Source organism: Triturus cristatus, chromosome 8 (assembly GCF_964204655.1).
Source record: "Triturus cristatus chromosome 8, aTriCri1.1, whole genome shotgun sequence".
Taxonomy (NCBI): Eukaryota; Metazoa; Chordata; class Amphibia; order Caudata; family Salamandridae; genus Triturus; species Triturus cristatus.
Genome location: NC_140591.1, coordinates 1,432,790,910 through 1,432,810,255, shown reverse-complemented (window position 1 = coordinate 1,432,810,255; position 19,346 = coordinate 1,432,790,910). Strand labels below are relative to the sequence as shown.

Below are 19,346 nucleotides of genomic sequence, written 5' to 3'. Positions count from 1 at the left end.
CTGCTCTACTTTATGCAACTTCACTCTGTGTCACTATACGCCATTCCACATCGCTCTATGCCACTTCACTCAATGACACTCTACTTTGTGACACTCTATCCCACTCCATCCCACTCAATGCGCCTCCACCCTATGCCCCTTTATTCTATGCCACTCCACGCCAGTCAACTCCATGCCAATCCACTCTAGGCCACCCTATGCCACTCTCACTAGGCCATTCTACTCTATGCCACTCCACTGTACGCTACACCACTCGACTTTACACTACTCCACTCAACTCTATGCTGCTATATGCCATTCCACTCCACACCACTCCACTCTACACCACTCTACTCTATGACACCCTATATTACTCCACCCCACTCAGTGCAATTCTACTCTATGCCATTCTACTCTATACTGCTCTAATCTACACTACGTCACTCCACGCCACTCCACTCTATGCCCCGCCACTCTATGCTACTCCGCTCTACATCACTCCACTCTACACCACACCATTCCACTCTATGCCACGCTAGTCCACACCACTCTGCTATAAGCTACTCTACTCTATGCCTCCCCACTCTTCTCTATTCTAGGCTATTGAACTGTACACATCTCTACTCCAAGTCACTCTACACCAGTCTGCATGATTCCACTGTATGCGACTCTGGTCTACACCACGCCACTCTACTCTATGCTATTCCAGTCTGTGCCATTTTAATGTATGTCATTTCACTCTAAGCAACTCTGTGCCAACCTACTCTACGCCCACCTACTCTATGCCACTCCACTCAACTCTACGTCACACCATTAACTTTTATCCATGCTGAATAGCAGCCACGGTGCTGTGCAATATGGCTAAAAAACCTTGGTAAAGCCAATAGCTTACATAGGCGTGACCCATTGGCTTTGCCAATTCTTATTTTTATGATGCTTTGGAACAGCTTTACCCGCACCCATTTTTGCATATATAACAGTTCTTTATAGCCTGAGGGCTTGTTGAATATTAGGCGCAGGCATTTATATGAATGTATACCTAGCAAATGGAGCATGCATTTATGTACACTTATGCCTAATGAAACGCTTGGCATGGATGAATGGCAATCTTTGCCATTTACTGAATTCTCTAGAGTGTTTTGTTGAACCATGTGACATAATATCTAACATAAACAGATCTAGTAATCTAGGACAATGTAATTATTTAGACTGTAAAGGTGACTTGCTACTGAAACCTGTGCTTTTCTCTTTCTTGAGTTAATGCACCTTTTGCTATTTTTGAACCTGAAAAGAATTAGGGAAACCACCCTTTAGTAAGTACCATCTGATCTAGAGCAGTCGGTTAGGCTCAACTGGTTTAACATATCAATGGATAGCTAATGGAGGTTGAATTCTAGGAGATACCTCTAGGTGTATATATAATATTGAACTATGCATCAATAATCTTATTCACTGAGAGTTTGTGAATTAAAAAAGATGTTTCTATATTACTATACTGTTTTTTACTATGTCATAGTCCCGCGGTCCAGACACGTGACTAGGAAAAGACTGATATCAGCATATAGCATTTATCAATGGGTCTCTCACGCATAAGATCTATGCTCATACTCAACAACAATGGGCATGGCAGTGAGAATATTATACATTCATAGAGTTTCATGACAGTGCCTTGGTCAATAAGCTTGGAGTTTTTTTTCAAACTGCCAAGATCACAATATCATTACTGGAAATCGCATTCCCACTATTATCTAGTCGATTAAAATCCATTCATAAGTATTTAGCTACTGAGATTGTGAATCTAAGCATGCCAGTACAGACAATGATACAATAACAAATGTAACATTTCCTTGCTGACGTCCACAGAGTTGTAATGCTCAACACTTTGTCCTAGAAATGTTACAGGGAGAAATGTGGATGACTGCCAGCCTCAATAAGCCATGAACAGTCCTTAAGAGGATGTCCAGTGCTTAGGCACTGAACACCTACCTGTGTCCTTTAACAATCTGATACCTCTTCATAATGCAAAGAAGTGTTGTCACATTTCTGCGTCCTCTGGGAGGCTGTGAGGTTGTGTTCCTAGCACTCTTAATAACTATATATATAGTAGGAGCTTTACTTTCCATCTCATACCTGCATGGTGACATTCAGTCTCATATTCTTTTTTCTCTTCACCTGTGTCCTTCCTTTACTGCCTACCTTGCTCTCATTTTGTACTCCCTTTCTCATCCTCATCGTCACCTTGCCTCTGTTTCTTCTCATTCTCATAGAACACTTGTATGGCAGGGAATAGCGTCACTGCATAGGTCTCTCTGTGTGCTTTGTCTTACCAGTTAGAGAGACTGATACCTGTTAATTATACTTTCAGAGTCTTGTATACATAATCATAAAAGGAAGGATTTTCCCACTCATCACAAATTTTCCCTCGCTTAATGATAGTAACCACACAAATATCCACTTTGTCCTAAAGATGAGCCTGAAGCCTAAAGTTGAGCCTGTCAAAACATGATTTTCAAATAGTCTAAGTTCTGCAGGGGTTTCAAGCAGCTCTTTACCACATAACAGTGTCAATTTTTAAGATAAACAGTGGCTTGTTGACTCTGGAGGGTGGCTGAGCCGAACCTGGCTTCTTGTGCATCCATTCCTAGCCTTGTTATAGAAGGCCGTCGGTGCAGACCTGTAGAAGTAAGAGTGCCACTGGTTCTGAAAAGTCTGTGTTTCTTGCATGTCCTTTCGCTTCGGGTGCATCTGTCATTCTGCCCAGTTGGCAGATGTACCCAATTTTTGGAGGATACAACTTTTTTTGTGTGGAATTGCCATTGTTTATAAGAGCAGTATTCTGAGGGGGAGCAGGGGAAAGCATCAAACTCAAAGAGTATATTTATTACCTTCTTAATTTTCAGTAGAGGGTATAACGTGGTAGCTTCTGAACTGAGAGTAGTATAACTATGCAACCACCAACAGTTTCCTTTTCTGCCTCATGGACGTACTGGCTTCCCCAAACCCATTCCTCTACCTCACAACATCCATGGCAATTCTGGTGAATATGAGCCCTTTTCTCTTGGGTTAGTCTTTCAAAAAGTCTTGCTGCACTAAGTAATGTCTCTAGTTGAAAGTAACAAACAATTTAATTGATAAGCATTCAGACTCAGGTAAACTTATTTGATCTGCTATTTTTTGTATCCATTTCTGTTGAGGGCTATTGTTCTTCTAGTCCTTTGGAATACTCAGGAGAAGCAAAGGCTAATTTCGAAGTATTTTTCCTTACAGTTCTATGGTTGGTATGTGAGAATTTGTTGTTCTGGTATTTTTGCTTTAGTTGCTTGTGAAGAGCCAATCCTAGATAAACTTACATCTACATACTTCTGGATACATATTTCAGTACATAGGAACTCCAGTCTCACCAAGGGGTCCAGGCCAACTTAAAAGGCAAAGAAATGTCGATCAATGAGATATTTTTATAGTGTGTAATGTCATAAAACATTTTCTACTTTCCTCTGGTTTTATTCCATTGTCTAAAGAGGAGTACATCACAGGGTTGTTGTGGACTGATTCTAATTTTGGGTCAAAATCCATATGACATCCTATACTATTTGATGTTGCCAGGTTCTGGTATGTTCGGGTAACATGCTTCTAGTAGTTTTCTGTGATGTATTCCTCCTGTGACGGAAACCCAACAAAACCTGGTCCAATTTTGTATGACACAGAAAAGAATTTCCATTATGATGTTCTCAACCACAGTCTTGTAGTTTTTGGGACGGTCATTAGTCTCAACCGTTTTGTTTTTTTACAATTCTTGATAAGATTGAGAGAAACATTCTCTTTGACTCTTTTGGCCCAGTGAATACTTTTTAACTCTTACATTTTATTTTTATTCAATTGATAATTTATTGTACTGTTTTAATTAAATTAGAATTGTAAGCTCTTGCATAGGAGTTTTATTTTATCGCTGCATTTCACGGTCTCCTTAATTCATTTCTATACCGAATCTGCAGAAAACTGTAAATGATTTAATGAACATTTTATGTCTTCCTTGTACAACCATGGAGTTGTACTGTAGTAAATGAGAAAAGTGTACCTCTATAATTTTGTTATCTCCAGTCTCTAGAACCAACAACCAAATAAATTCTGTTGAAACTATATTGGCTTGCTTAGCCTCCACATTTCCTCTGATATCTTAGTTGTAGATCCAGATATTTATATGGAGTATTGCACCTACATAAAATTCTTGTTTTGCTAAAAAAAAAGACTATGGTGCATTTGGATACAATATGAAACTAAGACAGTAAACGTGTTATGTAAAAATGTTGAACCTGAAATGCACAAATAGTTTGACACTGATATTGAGACATTCATATTTCTTTGAGCAATGTGTGGGGGTTTGACATTTTATCTTTAAATTCTATGAAAAATTACAATCACCGGTCCTATAGGTAGCATTAACTTGATACTATAACCTATATTTATAGGATGTGCAGGAAGGAATTTAAGTAAGGGGTCACCGATATCTATCACGTGATGAACATTTTCTTCTTGCATAAGTGTTCGCCAATGACATATCCTCATGGATTATCACATTCCTTGCACAATATTGCAATCCAATCTTTAATTAGATAAGTGCAGATTACTTGTTTATATTTTTTTTATATGATCTATTTCACTCATTGCAGCTGCTGGACAAGGACGGATAGAGTGCTTACAATGGCTGATTGAAATGGGAGCTGATCATAACATCACAAATGAAGCAGGAGAAACACCACTGGATGTGGCTAAAAGGTAGTAGCCCATTGCACAATAATGCATGAATTTTGAAAAAATTGAATTCTGTTTTTCTGAAATCTGTAGACATATAGGTCTTATCACCAGGAAGGAGAATGGTTTAAGAAAGGGGAAGAAGCTACAAAGGGCGACATTGTTGATGTTTTGTTGTTTTTACAGTCTTGATGCATTACACATGAAGTAATTCCGAAGTCTCTCTGTCGTTTCTTTCTCACCGAGTAACTGATCAAAGGTCTTCTTGGGGGTTTACCCCAGGCCTCAGCCACAGTATCTTTATACATCTTTCAATCATTGTTTTATGGGGACACATTTGTAGCTTTTTACTGGTCTGTGCTTGAAAGTACCCTTGTCACCAAACTGAGCCACATGTGGCCCTATGGTAACGGGGCCTATGCCATTACACTAACACCAGACGCCTGGGCTGCTCGCTAGTGCGCTACACAGGGCCATGTCTGCAGATCTGCACCTGCCAGTGTGCAACATTTGGTACATATAACTCCACACAAAGTTTTTGTCCAAACCTCATACTTGCCTTCTTCCCTCATACTGAGCAGCACTGGGGTGTTTTTCTTGTGATTTTTTTTTTCTTGTGATTTTTTTGATCTGATATTGTTCTAGTGTGTCCGCAAAATCCCTGAAACATGAAAACCTCGGACTTACTTTTCTAACTGGTCTGCATTAGTTCACTATTGGCCTCCACATGCATTATGTGAGCATGAGAGCCAGTATGAAAGTGATTGCCCTTTGGTAGACTTTTGTGCTAATAGGTAGAAATTTCAACTGGCTGGTCAGGTGTCAAGACAGAGTCTCAGTTGGGCGGGGTCCTAAATGTTTGCTTGTTTAGGCCACCGAGGATTAGCTGCTCAGCTACATCCCAGTGGCCTGCTTATTTAATAGGGGGCAGAGCTTTCCCTTCTCCTGACGTCATTATAGCTTCAAAAAGACCTACTTTTTCCTGGCACTATTGGGTCTTTGGGCCTACTTTCTAGGGGTGTTGTGGGGGCAATATTATATAACTCCAACAGCAAGTGACCCACCCCACAATCTGATCTGAGTTTTGGAGTTTCTGATATAATGTACTTAACCATGTCTAGTACGGTTCCTAAGTGGATGCAGTGCATTAGATGTAGGTTTTGTTTGGCTTGTATAAAGGGGCTTTTATGTTTCCCTGACATATTCCTATTAAGCCACTAAGGTATTTTGCCCTCTGGTCTCAGACATCTGCCATCCTTACTCTAGGTTTTTCTCCTCTCTTGAAATGATCTTATTTGCTCTGCTGTGCTGACCTGCTGCCCTCTGTCCGGGTGAGAAGGCACTTCTTGAACTCAGGACTCCCAGAGTGACTCCAAGGGCTAGTCTACTGGCCCCCTGTTCTGAACTCCAGGGACATAACAGGTTCCCAATCACCTGCACCAGTACCCAGGTCCAGCTGGAGTAAGCCTCTGATCCCCAAGTGGTGACCCTCAGTTTTTCGACCCGTGGTGTGGCCTCAGAGAGGCTGAATTGAAGTTTTTGGACTCTTCACAACTGTGAATGGGCCAGGTGGTGCTGAATCCTTGACACTCGCACAGCCCGGCAACGCAAAGCTTCATCAGCCCGACCCTTCGCGATACAGCATTGACCGCTCACGGGGAGCGATACTGCAAAGCACCAGCCTGACCGTTTGTGATGGCAACAGGATCCTCACACTACAGCGCCTACTTCCCGCGATGCTTGGCCTGCTGTACACTCTACATCGATGACAATCTGCAACGCTTCCTTGCTCCTCGCTGCCCCGTCCACCGTGAACAGGGCTCTTGGCGCTAGACTGAAAAAGTAAAATTCCAGCAGGACTAACCTGGTCCCTGTATCCGACCTACGCTCCATCGCAGTCAGCCTCAACTTGTGACTTTCTAATGATCTCACACGACCTGATAGCTGCAGTTGGTACTTTCTGCCTTTTAGTGCTTTTTTACCCTAAAATCTTTAAAAATTCATAAGTCTGGTTCTACTGATTAGATTTTTTTTGTTTCTTTCTTACTGTTTGAAGTATTGCACAAATAGTTTACTCATTGCCTCTAAGTTAAGTCGGAATGTGCCATTTCTACCATTCCTGTTCTCTTCCTGCGCTGGTGCACTGAGTGCAGCCTAGCGCTAATGCATGCACCCTTGCCCCGTTGAGCAAGGGTGTCTGTGTTACAGGCAGGACTGTTTTTGTGCAGACAGGAACACCTTCCTGCACAAAAACACACGTAGAAAGAGGAAAAAACGAGGAGAAATAAACATATTTCTTCTCGTTACGCCTCACCTGGCAAGGCTTATCATTTTGCCGAATTCCCAGGTTTACTAGCCCTAGTGAATCTGGGAATGCACCAAAATCCATGGGTGGATGCGTGAGAACCCTCAAGCTCCACTCATGAAACTCCTTCCCAGGGCAGAGTAACGCAAGGCAGCGACGTGCGCTTCCATGTCTTAATCCAGATTTACGGAGCCACATCGAGCCACGCAAGATGCTTTGCGTTGCTTAGTAAATCTCACTGAAGCCCATGTGTTGCTTTGCTCCTCCTTGCGTTAAGCAATGGCAACGCATGGGCTTCGTAAATCTGAGGCACAGTTCTCTTTATCCAGCCCTGCCTGCTAACAGTTACCCACAATAGACTTTTCGAAATATTGCGTTGTTTGATGATGTCAGCTTGGGTTTAGAGCAGCACTGTGACATTATTCATTTGATGGCCTGTTAATAAATGTACGCACTTTCTCATAGGAATCATAATTTCAAGGTTTGATGTGTCCTTCCTGGTCATTTAATAAAGAATATTCCTGTATAGGTTAAGTGTATATATGATTCTACTTTCGTTCTTTTCTGCTGCATTTGAACAAACTACCAATTAACCCTTTCATGGCAATCACTTGAACTTCTAGAACTATGATGCTTTGTTTCTTTTCTCTGAGTTCCATATGATTGGCTGCCCTCTGTGACACTTCCTTAGTGTTATCATCACATATTGTTCTCATGTAAAGGTAGCTTTAAGAGAACATTTCCACTTTTTTTTACTACGCACTCTTTGTGCTCAGCACTGATTTGGAATACTTCTTTAAAGAACACCAGGGTCTATCATCTGTACATGAGAAATCTTTCAAAACTTGTGCTGGGCGGACATATTTTAGATCCTTGGGTCTAAATCATAAGTTATAAAGAACTTTAATTAATAATTTGTCAGACGTAAGAAATATGTAGCCTGAAAAAAAGCACTGGGGATTATTGATTTTTGTATATAGTATAATTACTGTTTCTACTGCCATATCATCTCTACATTGGGACAAAGTTCTCCATGTAGTTTCTGTAGACGCAGAGTAAACACACAGGAACCATTCCTTGGGCAATGTACTTAAGTTATTTGCACTTGCAAACCTTGTGACTCAGAATTTGCATTCACAAGACACCTTTTCACAATGTAGAAATCCGCTTTTATGAGTCAGAGAAGTCCAAGGTGTTTTGCCAACCTTTCTAAATCTGAATCTCAAACAGGAGGAAGCTTGAAGGAGGCATGACCCTACTGGTTGCAAACCTCAAAGGAATCCACCAATTGTTTGCAACCCAGTCGCGCCTCTAACTGTTGCAAGGTTACCACGTCTGAAGTTGTGGCGGTGACTGATTTGCAAAAGGGGAAGCTGTCACATAACACCCTCACAAAGGCAGAACATTGACAGGCACACATTTATTTATTTATTGAGTGAAAGTGGTTGCAGTCTTTACTGATCAACAGAGTCTTACATATTCCCTTCTATGTGCATCCCTAGAGGAATATATAGATTATCTCTCTCTCTCCAGTCCCCCTCCCACAGAGGCTGCTCATCTCACCTGCTCAACTTTAGTGAAGGAGCCTCTGATATTCCTGTGCCCTCTCACACACCAGGGACTGCTCAGCTCTCCTGCGTATGATCTACATAGACTGCAGATAGCCCGTACCACTTCCTCCAGCCCACGCAAGGCATACACCGAGACCCCATGAGACATTTGGAAGGATTTTCAAATGTCTTTGCGTAGATAGTGATGTCTTTTGTATTTTGGGATTTTTTTCTCCCTAGAATTCCAGCACAAGCACAACAATGCAGTTACCATCTGAACAATTATACAGTCAACTACCCATAGCTCAATGATCAGGTCTATAAAAACATCATTTGCATATTAATTTCCACATTTTGTGAGGCTCAAAATTGCTTCCATACATATGACAACAGATAGGGATGTCTAAGTTAAATGTGGATGGATAAGGGCAAAGTCTGATACTTGAATGTGAAGTCAGCATGGTAACGGAAAGAATCAATACATGACTTGTGTAGTAACCGCTGTTTGGAATAAATCCACCCTGATTTACACGGTCTTAAGATCAATATGCCCTTTGCCAAGTGTAAATAGTGCAGGCCTGGGTTTACACAAGTCTTACATTTAAATCTCAGAAAGGAATATTCTTCTGCATGAAAAGGCAATAACTATTCTCATTAGGGTGTATGCCCCTGGTAGTTTCGGGATCGTAGAGGATTTTGTGAGGTTTTCTATCAGTAATGCTGCCTTAAAACTACTCCAAAAAGCATACTTCACAATACACAATATGTCTAAAATAAAACAAAAAACCCTAGATGTGTAGCCAGACTATAAGTGGCTCATCAGTAAAGGAAAACTCTACCAAAGTGCCAATCAGACTGACTCGGGGATATTTTACCAACATTCCATACAGGACTTATTGGGGAATAACAATATTTTACTGACCAATTTCTGGAGCGTGGGAATAAATATGTGTTATGCTCCATTTCCCTGAAAAATCCACAGAATTTATACCAAAATGTACTAATTTAATTTTTTTGGAAGGAAATCCCTCAAAACTTAAAGGTGAACATTTTATGGAATATCCCTAAACACGTATTAAGTGCTAGCTTGACTCTGACAGGCATTCCAATGTTTTGTATTTTTTTTTTGTTATTAATGATCCATAGCATGAGGATTTAGTGGTGGACCAATCTTTACCAACTAGCAGAAACAGAAGCCCAAGGTTCACAGCTTCTATTAAAATATCATTGGAATTAAAATATGGCAACCAACCATAGCACATGTAACATTTTAAGCATTTGAAAGAGTGAGACATACTGATTAAAACAATTATTGATTCCTCTTGCTGTACACCTATATTTTCATGTCATGATTGAATGCTTACCTGTGTAGAAGTTAAACCCTCCTGCTAATGGCTTACGTTTTGTTGCTTGAACATGAAAAATCTTGAAAAAACAAATCAAGAGGCAAAACAGGAGCAGTTTGTTAAACATTGCTGCTCGGAGATCAGTTACAGTCATAGGGTCTGAGGACTGTCTCAATTTACAATCGATCTGTGGCTCTCTTAAATACAGTTTATCATAGCCAATAAAATGTTTCTGGCGATCCTTGTATGGTGAAGAATGTAAGTTGCTGCCTTTAGAGTCATAAATAATTGTCTAATGGATAATACAGGTAAGCCTTGACCTTGCGTGGACACAATGCGGCCAGTGAGTAACATGTCCAGATGTCCGGCATGGGGAGCACATGATCACTGCTGTGTTCTGATTATTCCTAACTTATGTAGCATCTGACTTTATGGTGTTGTAAGAGTGCAACCCCCCAACCCCCCTGCCATGTGTGCTTTATTGGTGCCAATTTCCCTGGACCATTGTGGTGCCGCTGTACCTATCGGTGGGATTGATCAGGTATTTTCCTGTTAGTGCATTTGTCTGCCAGCTACGTGCTACCCCACCTGTGACTTATCAATCAGTGACCTCTGGCCTAGGTCTCAGAGCCTGCCTTACTACGTATTTGCGAATCAGGGTTGATGTGGAGTTCACAATGGGCGAATTTGTTAATACAATTGCGATCCCGTTCACATAAATGAATGTATCATTATTCCCATCAGCATCGACTTTTTTCCCATATTAACATTGCCACTTCTAGTTAATTTTTCAACTACACTATCTAACCCATACTTCGTGACAGTTACTTTATTGGGAGCCAGTTGTATTTTATGCTCACTTTCGACAGCCACTACTTTCCTGGTTACTTGCAATTTTCCCAGTTTGAGGACTGTGTTTTACACCAGGAAATCCCCAATTGTACAGACTCACACAAAAACAAGACCACAATGAAAACTGGCAACAAGGATGTGCACAGACCGGGGCTCCACCGGGAGAACCAGGAGAACCAAATTCGAAAACCACTTCTGCTCAGGGGCACCTCCCTCTTCACGCATGTCTTTTTGTAAATGGTGCAGTGCTTAAATGGTAAGTGTAAATGTCCCATTGTCTGCGTCATTTCCTGGAATGAAGGTGCAGCAGGCTGCACTGATCTTTGCTCACACCCCTCCCTCCATCGCGGTCATTAAGTCAAAAACATATCAATGCTGCATTACGATAAGGCGGATTGCTCGCAGTTCTTCCTTGATTAAATTAAGGCTGAGCTCAGTGCTGTTTATTATTTTAAGCAATTTCCACATGTTTATTTGCAACCAGAGGGCGTTGGCTTTTGTCTGCAGAATGAAGAAGGGTATCCACCTTCCTGTCAAAACTTATGTGTCAGTGAACAGTTTGAATTCTTCACGAAACAGTCTGCAGTTCTTTTCTCACGAGCCTGGTGCAACCAGGTTGTCTTTTTTTTCCTTAACGGGTGCTGGTATAAGCCCGATAGGTCTTCTCCAAGAATAGCCATGGTCAGGTAGTGTGTAGAGATTAAAACAGAGTCTGCGCAATCCAGGAATAAACTCACCACACTGCCAGTAGAAATCTATCAGCATGGAGGTGCCCTATTTCATATCCAGAATGTACATAATCGTAACGCAGTTTTCATTTTTGCCCAGTGGAAGCGTTCGTTTAACTTTGAAACACAAGGAATACAGTGTAAGTCTCCATACAATTAGGAGTTGCTCCTTCCTTTCCAGCCAAGTGTATCCACCCACCTCGGTATCCCAGGTTTCCTGAAGGGTGTGGTATGCTCTCATTCAACTCTCCCCCTGTGACTGAATCCCCCTTCCTATCCTCAAGCTGGGCGGCCCTACACAGGAACTCCTTGCCCATTTGTTGTTGACACAGACTGCCCCAGATACCTCAAGGGCCACCCTCGGTCCACAGATGGATGCTGGAGCGGATGTGTTTGTGCATTGAGTTGGGAATTTTGCTAGCTCCAAGAATCTCTTCTCAGGGAAGTCTTGGGCCAAACAGTATGATCCACTGTGGTACCTTTTCTGCGCATGCTCTCCAGCTCAGTTTGGATATCACTAGGTTCAGTGGAGAGGTATAAATCCATTAGGTTGGTTTCTTATCAGGTCAAATTTACTACAACCCTGTGTGGTTCTACCTTGTTTGACTGGATCTTGGCCCTTATCCTGTACAGATATAGGTGGATAAGGCATTTTGCTTTCTCGGGGCTACCTCTTGAGGCATGTAAAGTCTGTCTGCGCCTACTGCATGCAGAATCAACTAACAGACGTAACATGCCCTGGCAGATGTTTGGGAGCCAACTGCAGTCATGTGTTGGTACTGTGTGTTGTGCAAGAGGGCGCTATGCAGTGCTTGTGGGATGATGATGTTCTGATAGGTGTAATTGTGGGTGATATGGGAGAGGTCCCTATGCAAGCGCTGTGATAACTTTTGAATGGACTCCGTTTTACTAGGCAGTTCTTTAGCAGTGAATAGGTGCAGTAGCACCCATAATAGACAGAGGGTACATAACAATGCAATAATACATAACTTGTTACCTGTACATTGCAGATCTTAGTATGGATCGCTTGGGAGGTGTCTGTGGTCCTTCAGTGGCTGTTGTTTCCCTTATTAGTCCGAACAAAATGTTTGTGGTGCTAGCCCAAATTTCTTAAATGCAAACTTCTTGTCCGGGCTGGGGTGTTTGCTGTGGTAGCTGGGTTTTGGTGCAATTGAAGGTTCGGCATTTGACCTGTTTGGATAAGAGCTTGGCTCATTGTTAACTTAAAAAAAAATTGTGTGGCCATAATCTGTGTTTCTGTATTTTTTTTTCCCTAGGAGTGTGTCTTTCACACTCCAATAGTCGCTATTTTGTGAGGCACTGGAACGTGGCCCCAGTTGGGTATCTTTTTTGATAGTACTTGGGAGAATAGATTGTTGGTTATCCATGCAGTTTAATCTCATTTATGTGCCATTAGTCCCCCTCCCTCTTTTATTCCTAAATGGATTTTTCGTTTAGCGTAAGATATTTGTGGGGTAGTCTCTGGAGCATAGGGATGAATAACATCACGCTTTATTGGGAATTCCAATAGCGTCACTAGCTCTTCCAGAGGTGTGTCTTACTCGGTGTGTGCATGGATGTGCTGTTGATGGGAGTTGCGTCTTTTTGGTCTACCTGTGCGCAGGAGTACATGATGGGGATGTGCCATTATTCAGTGCCGCTGGTGGTTGCAACATGCCCCGAGATTCATGTTTGCGTGTCTCTAATTCTCGGCATGTGGCACAGGAATCCTGGCTCCTGCCACTGAGGACTGCTACATTTTAGAACTGAAAGTGGGCCTCTTTGGGGCAGAGGCTTCTAGCTCCTAGGAGGCACTGTTAGAACCCCATGCCATGAAGGAAACATTGGTCCTGGGCCAGATGCACGAGAGTGTGGACCGTTTGACTTGGTCATTGGAACCCGTACTGACTTTGGATGCATGGATCTGGGTGTCTGATTTTTAGATACTTTCTCCGCCCCTCGATAGCCTGCCCTCCCTTTGGGGTATGCTGCTCTGCCCCCTCGATAGCCTGCCTTCCCTTTGCGGTATGGCCAGACAACCCCGCCCTAGGGAATCAGGAGCAGAGTGAGGCCTGGCTCCCTGAGGTGCCCCAAATGTCAAACTCTAGTGAGGATACATGATCTACAGAACACATGTAGCGGCCCAAAGCTCTTGGACCCCAATAAAATGTATGGATCCCTATTGCTGTAAGTTTGTCTTCTTACTTTCAGGAGGGAGGGGAATATTGGTTGCATCCGCTAGAGTTTTTGTTGGTGGCATTGTTATTAATTTCTCGTCCATTGTGAGATTTAGTTCTGAGGTTGCTTGAGGGCACTGCCACCCCATACTGTTACCCTTCCCTGCTGGGGCTGTGTCCCCTGATGTTCTGAATTCCCTGTCTGAGGTTGTTGCTGCCACATGTTAGTTCATCTATCTGACCCCTGCTGTGGGGGTGCGGCAGATGGTGGACCTCCCTGAGGGTGAATATTGGGTGCATTCTGATTCCCCTGGGCTTGGTTTTGTGAATGTACATTCAGGGTGTTTTGTGATGAGCGCTCTTCCCTGGCCCATCGACCTTTGCTCACTGTAGGCCTTTAACTGGCATATATCTGCCAGTTGACCCAGCCTGTGGCAATAATAACACTCTCTAGGGTCCATTTGTTGCCAATCTCCCGGGCCTCTACCACTATAGCTATGTTAGAACCCTCTGGGGTCTGCGGTAGAATTCCCCTAGAGACTGGTGCCATTTGCACTGTTACGACCAACACAACCCCCCTCAGGGCGGTCTTTCTCAAATTGTTTAGGGGCCAATTTAGCAGTGCTTCTCTGGGCTTGATCTTGTGTTTCCCTAATTTTTTCTTGTTTCTTTTTGTGGAAATGTAATATGTGGTCTTATATCTTTCTGCCAGGGTTTGGTATCCAACCCAACCACGTTGTCTAGCCCACTCTGTATCTCGCGGGCAACCCCTTTTTGAGAATATTGTAAAAGAATGCAGCCTGTGGGCCTGTATCAATACATAGTTGTGTAGTCTCTTGTCCCCATTGTTCCCCCATTCTGTTCAAGAATCTGTGATGGTCTCCCCAGGCTTTATAGTCTCTGCCTTTAATCCTCCTACATCTGGGTGGTCAGGGAACATAGCTCTCAGAGCTGTCCATATCCAGTGCCTGTATGAATGGAATGCAGCCCGGGCATGCTCGGTATCTGTTAGCATGATTGCTGGCATGTGAGCTTGTGTGAAGACCGCATTGGTCTGTTCCCCAATAAGGCCACTTAACAGGCTCTTAATATCACCTATCGCTAGGTTGATTCCTGCTGTGTTCTTCTCAAAGCATGAGATCCATTTCCCTGCTCCATCCAGCAATGGCGGTAACTTTGTCCTTAATCTCTCTTTATGCATCTGAGCCCATGGCATATATCGTCCCTGACGTGCCCTTCTGTAGTAATGGTTACATTCTTACTTTGGGTTACTCTATGGGTTCTCTTTGACATGACGTTCCCATCATTTTAGGCATTCCTGCATGTAGGGGAAGTTCCACTTGGGGTATCCTTCTTCATGCCAGATGCAATCTTCTGCTATAGCCATGTTCTCTGGCTCAAATTATCCTTCCTGTGGCCAAGGTCTATCATATTGGTTCCTTTCCTCAGTCCAGCAGGGTAGTAGGTGGCAGAAAAGACGTGCAAAGATCTGACCTTACTCTCTTGCTACTATCTTACTTGAGGTTAACTCTCCTTTGTTGTGCACTTGTGTGGAGCAGCACGCATCCTCGTCGCTGTTCTCCTCTTGTGCATGCAAAGGTGCCATCCTATTTTTCCTGCATCATGGCTGGATTAGTACCAGGCTGCCTTGGCTTATTTCCTGGTCAGCCCCTCTTCTATATTGGCTGATTCCTGCCAGAAGACTGTGCCTACCCCAGCCTCACTTATATGAGTGGCGCGCTGCTCTATTTTCTCTCTGTGCTTCCTGAGTGAGTGCTCTTTTTCTTTCTAGCATTAACTCGCGCCTTTCTTCCTCGTCCCGTCAAGTTTGCCTCACTTGCTCTGAGCTATGCGCTGTACTTTTTCACCCTCAATCTTGCTCTTTGTTGGTTCCGCAGCCACCAGGGCAAATACTGTAGCCTCACCCTAGTCATTGGTTCCTGGGGAACAGAGGCTTCCTTCCTCACGCCCACTTGCTGTATAACTGTCTAGATCCACCACAAACCTCCCTGTCACTTGTGTATGTTCACCTAAACTAGTGGTAATGCATGTTCTACATGCTGGTGAGGGTGTATGTGTCGGACGTGGTAGATGGGAGGTCGAGTTTTAGGGGATTTTTCTGAGAGACTTGGGTTGCACTGGAATTGTCTGGGCTTGCTGGCTTTTTGATGCCTAATGTTAGGGTCTAACTGTCCTTCTTTCACTGGCTCCTACTATTGTTGGAATGGAATAGCCTAATGCAGGGGGAGCTGGCGTAAGCACCTCCATTCCTGCATATGGTGGGGGAGGTGCTGACGGTGGTGTAGGGTTGTCGATCTGGGCCTTTTCGAAGATGGCCCATAGCTCTAGTAAAGCCTCTCTCTTGCATTTCTTTTGACCTGTGTACTTAGTTTGTATGTGTGTTCTTGTATGTTAAATGTTGTTAGTGTCAAATGTTCCCTCTTTAGGCCACTGAAATGTTTGTGCCTTCGTGTGTTAGTGCCATTCTTGACAAAACCTTTTACGTTTCTTTGCCTGTGTGGGGAACCTGGTTTCCATGTGTTTTAATGGGGAGTCCATGATAATTCTAGTGATTTACGTGGACAAATAGGCTACTCAATCTTTTTGGGAGTATTTGTTTTGATCTAATCGTGGGGACAAAGGTACGTGGTGCACTCTTACAGTTTAACGTACTATGAGCTTGGCACTATCTACAGATGCATCAAACAATTAAATAGGAACATTTCAAAAACACAGATGACAATGCATATGAAGGGTTGCAATGTAGGTGGAAAGGATGCACTAAAACAATATCTACACAGTTTCAACGTTTTGCAAAATACAGTTTCTAATGAATAACAACACCCTCATTTGAAGTATAAAAACATAGATGATAAAACATGAACCCTTAGGACAGTAGATGCATGGCATCACCTATATACAGCTTACAATAAATAGTAGCATCATATGTATATTACCAATTCAACAAAAAACTTACAGAAAAAAGTGATTGTTTTGTCCAAAAATCTTTTAGCCTGCGCCTAGCGCATGTCATCCTGTGACTAGGAGAAGCTCTACATGGTACTAAGTGTGCCTGATAGTCTGCCAATATCGGCTCCGGGAAAAAGGTAATGGTAATAGATACAGAAAGAAGGAGTAGCTTGAGAACTACAGGCCCCTTTTGGCCACACACAAGTTACACCTTGCTTCCCAGGTCCAAATGGTTTCCCTAACTGTCTGAATCGCAACCTGCATCACACCCAGGGGCCAATTGTACCATCGGTGTCTCTCCCAGTGGGCCAAGCGCCAATACCTCTCACTCCTTTCAGTTACCAGGGGTGTTGAGAAACTAGTTGCACCGAGAAACCCTTTTAGACCAAAGAATATGAGATTGAGGTGCCAACTCCGCTCAATCAGAATAGCTCTATAAAATAGCATCCTGGGAGCCATAAAGGGCTATACAATAAATATTCACCTTTCCTAGCGTGCTGACTATCGAAAGAAAGTGACTTCCGTGAGATTGCTTCTGAGGCAGCCTTGCGACTACTCAGTTAGGACATATAAGATCGGCAATATGTCAGATTCTGTCAGTGGCAGGGTGCTCAGGTTATCTTTTTATGCTTCACCCTAGTTTGCCGTATGCCAAATACTCTAAATTAGGCTCTGATGTAGTCTCTTAACCTCTGTTTCGGCTGCTTCAGGACGGACCTCCGCCCGCTGATTCAGCAGAACTTTCAATGAATTGCGGTGTCCGCTCACCTTCCTCGATGTGCGTATGTGAATCAGTCCGGACGGGGTCTCTTTCCTTTGGCTGCAGTCTGGTTCAAGGTACCAATCAGCTCCTTGCTGGCTCACCAAAATGTTGCTTGATTACAAAATACCTTAAAAAAACAAGAGGCGTTTGGCAAAACAGGAACAGTTCGTTTTTTTAAACATTATGGCCGGGAGATCAGTTACATGCATACGGTCTAAGAACTATCTCAATTTATAATCAATCTGTTGCTCTCATGAATACAGTTTATCATAGGCAATAAAATGTTTCCTGCGATCCTTGTATAGTGAGGAATGTAAGTTGCTGCCTTTGGAGTCATAAATAATTGTCTAATGGATATTGCAGGTGGGCCTAAACCTTGCCTGGACACAATGCAGCCAGTGAGTAACGTGTGCAGATGTCCGGCATGAGATCACTGTGTGTTCCTAACTAATGTTGCGTCTGACTCTGTGGTGTTTTAGGAGCGTGTGCATTCCCCCTGCCATGTGTGCTGTATTGGGGCCAATCTCCCTGGATCATTGTGGTGTCGCTCCACCTATCTGAGGGATTGATCTGGGAATTTCCTGTCATGCATTTGTCTGCCGGCTGTGTGCCACCCCAGCTGTGACCTATTAATCAATGACTACGTATCTGCGAGTCGGGGTTGATGTGGAGTTTACAACGGGCGAATTTGTTAATCAAGTTGCAATCTCATTCACATAAATGACTGTATTGTTTTTCATATCAGCATCGACTTCTTTTCCATATTAACAGTTTCATAAACCGAAAGCATGGATATCCACTGCAAGGGCAACTATTTTCTTTTGTTTGAGGACTGCAGATGTGGTATCAAGAACCATTTCCCCTGGGAGGATTAGAAATACCATTCATTTGACTGCTTAATTTTAGGTCTTGCTTGACAGTGCAGCTCTGCGCACAGTCTATTTATACCAGTATTTGAATATGTACACAGAGTGAACTTTGGCTGCCTCATAGAGGATTGCTTCTTTTTAACCTGTAAGGAAGAGCTTGCACTGCAATTTGCAAAGGGCTATTTTTTTGTCTTTTTTTTTCACGGCAATAGACTTTTTAGTTCTGGCACTAGCCAATACCTTTTGATTTTACTAAAACTATATGTGTAATATACCTATTTATAGGGGCTGTCAGCTAGCCCTTTTTATTCATTGGTCTGTTACTATGTCATTCAAATTCTTTTCCACCCACTACCAAATGGAGCAATGGGTCAGCACACTTTAGTTATTCGTTAACACCACTCTGATTGATGGCATTCTGTCACTTCAACGTCTCATCTGTGGTAGTAAGCTCTATATAAATACAATGACAATTTCACAAGGAGCAACAGCACACACAAAGTAGCTCTCTTCAGTGTCAGGGACTGCTATGGCAAAGTGGGCATTCTGCCATGTCACAAGAGGCAAAACCACACCCTAAGTAATAGACTTCAGTGTCAGGGACTGCTATGGCAATGTGTGCTTTTTGAGACCACAAACATTTTTGCGTCTAGCCATTTTTTTCTAGTCCTTTTTTGTACAGTGACAAGGGCCAGGTAGCTTTACCAACAATAAAGTTTTGCAAAAACGATGACAAAACAAAGCAGGCACTGACACAAGCAAAAGGGTAGGTGCCAACACCTTTACATATCACTTTCGTCCTGCAGCTCACCACAGAGCACACTCGGTGTCTCGCTTTTAAAAACCGAATAAATGGCATTGCCACTGTTAACTAAACATAAGCATCAGGGGTGTGCTTCCAGCCGTGTGACATAATCAGGTCATGAAGCAGTCTTATGGCAGTGTGGAGGTAGACTGTCCTTAACCAGTAGCATCAAAAACAGATGTATTGTCTGTGCTCTATTGGAAAAGTTCGGTACTTATAAATTAATACACTTTTATTGCTGCATTGGGAAGTA

The 19,346-nt window shown here is 42.9% G+C and overlaps 1 protein-coding gene across 3 annotated transcripts in view; it reads left to right on the top strand.

The window, feature by feature from the left end:
* The window catches only part of ANKRD42 (ankyrin repeat domain 42), a 394,873-nt gene that overhangs the window by 288,533 nt on the left and 86,994 nt on the right, over positions 1 to 19,346 (top strand). For all 3 annotated transcript variants that reach the window (XM_085620564.1, XM_085620566.1, XM_085620565.1), the window contains exon 8: positions 4,647 to 4,752. In XM_085620564.1, the coding sequence (XP_085476690.1) occupies positions 4,647 to 4,752 (106 nt within the window). The remainder of the gene's footprint in view (positions 1 to 4,646; positions 4,753 to 19,346) is intronic.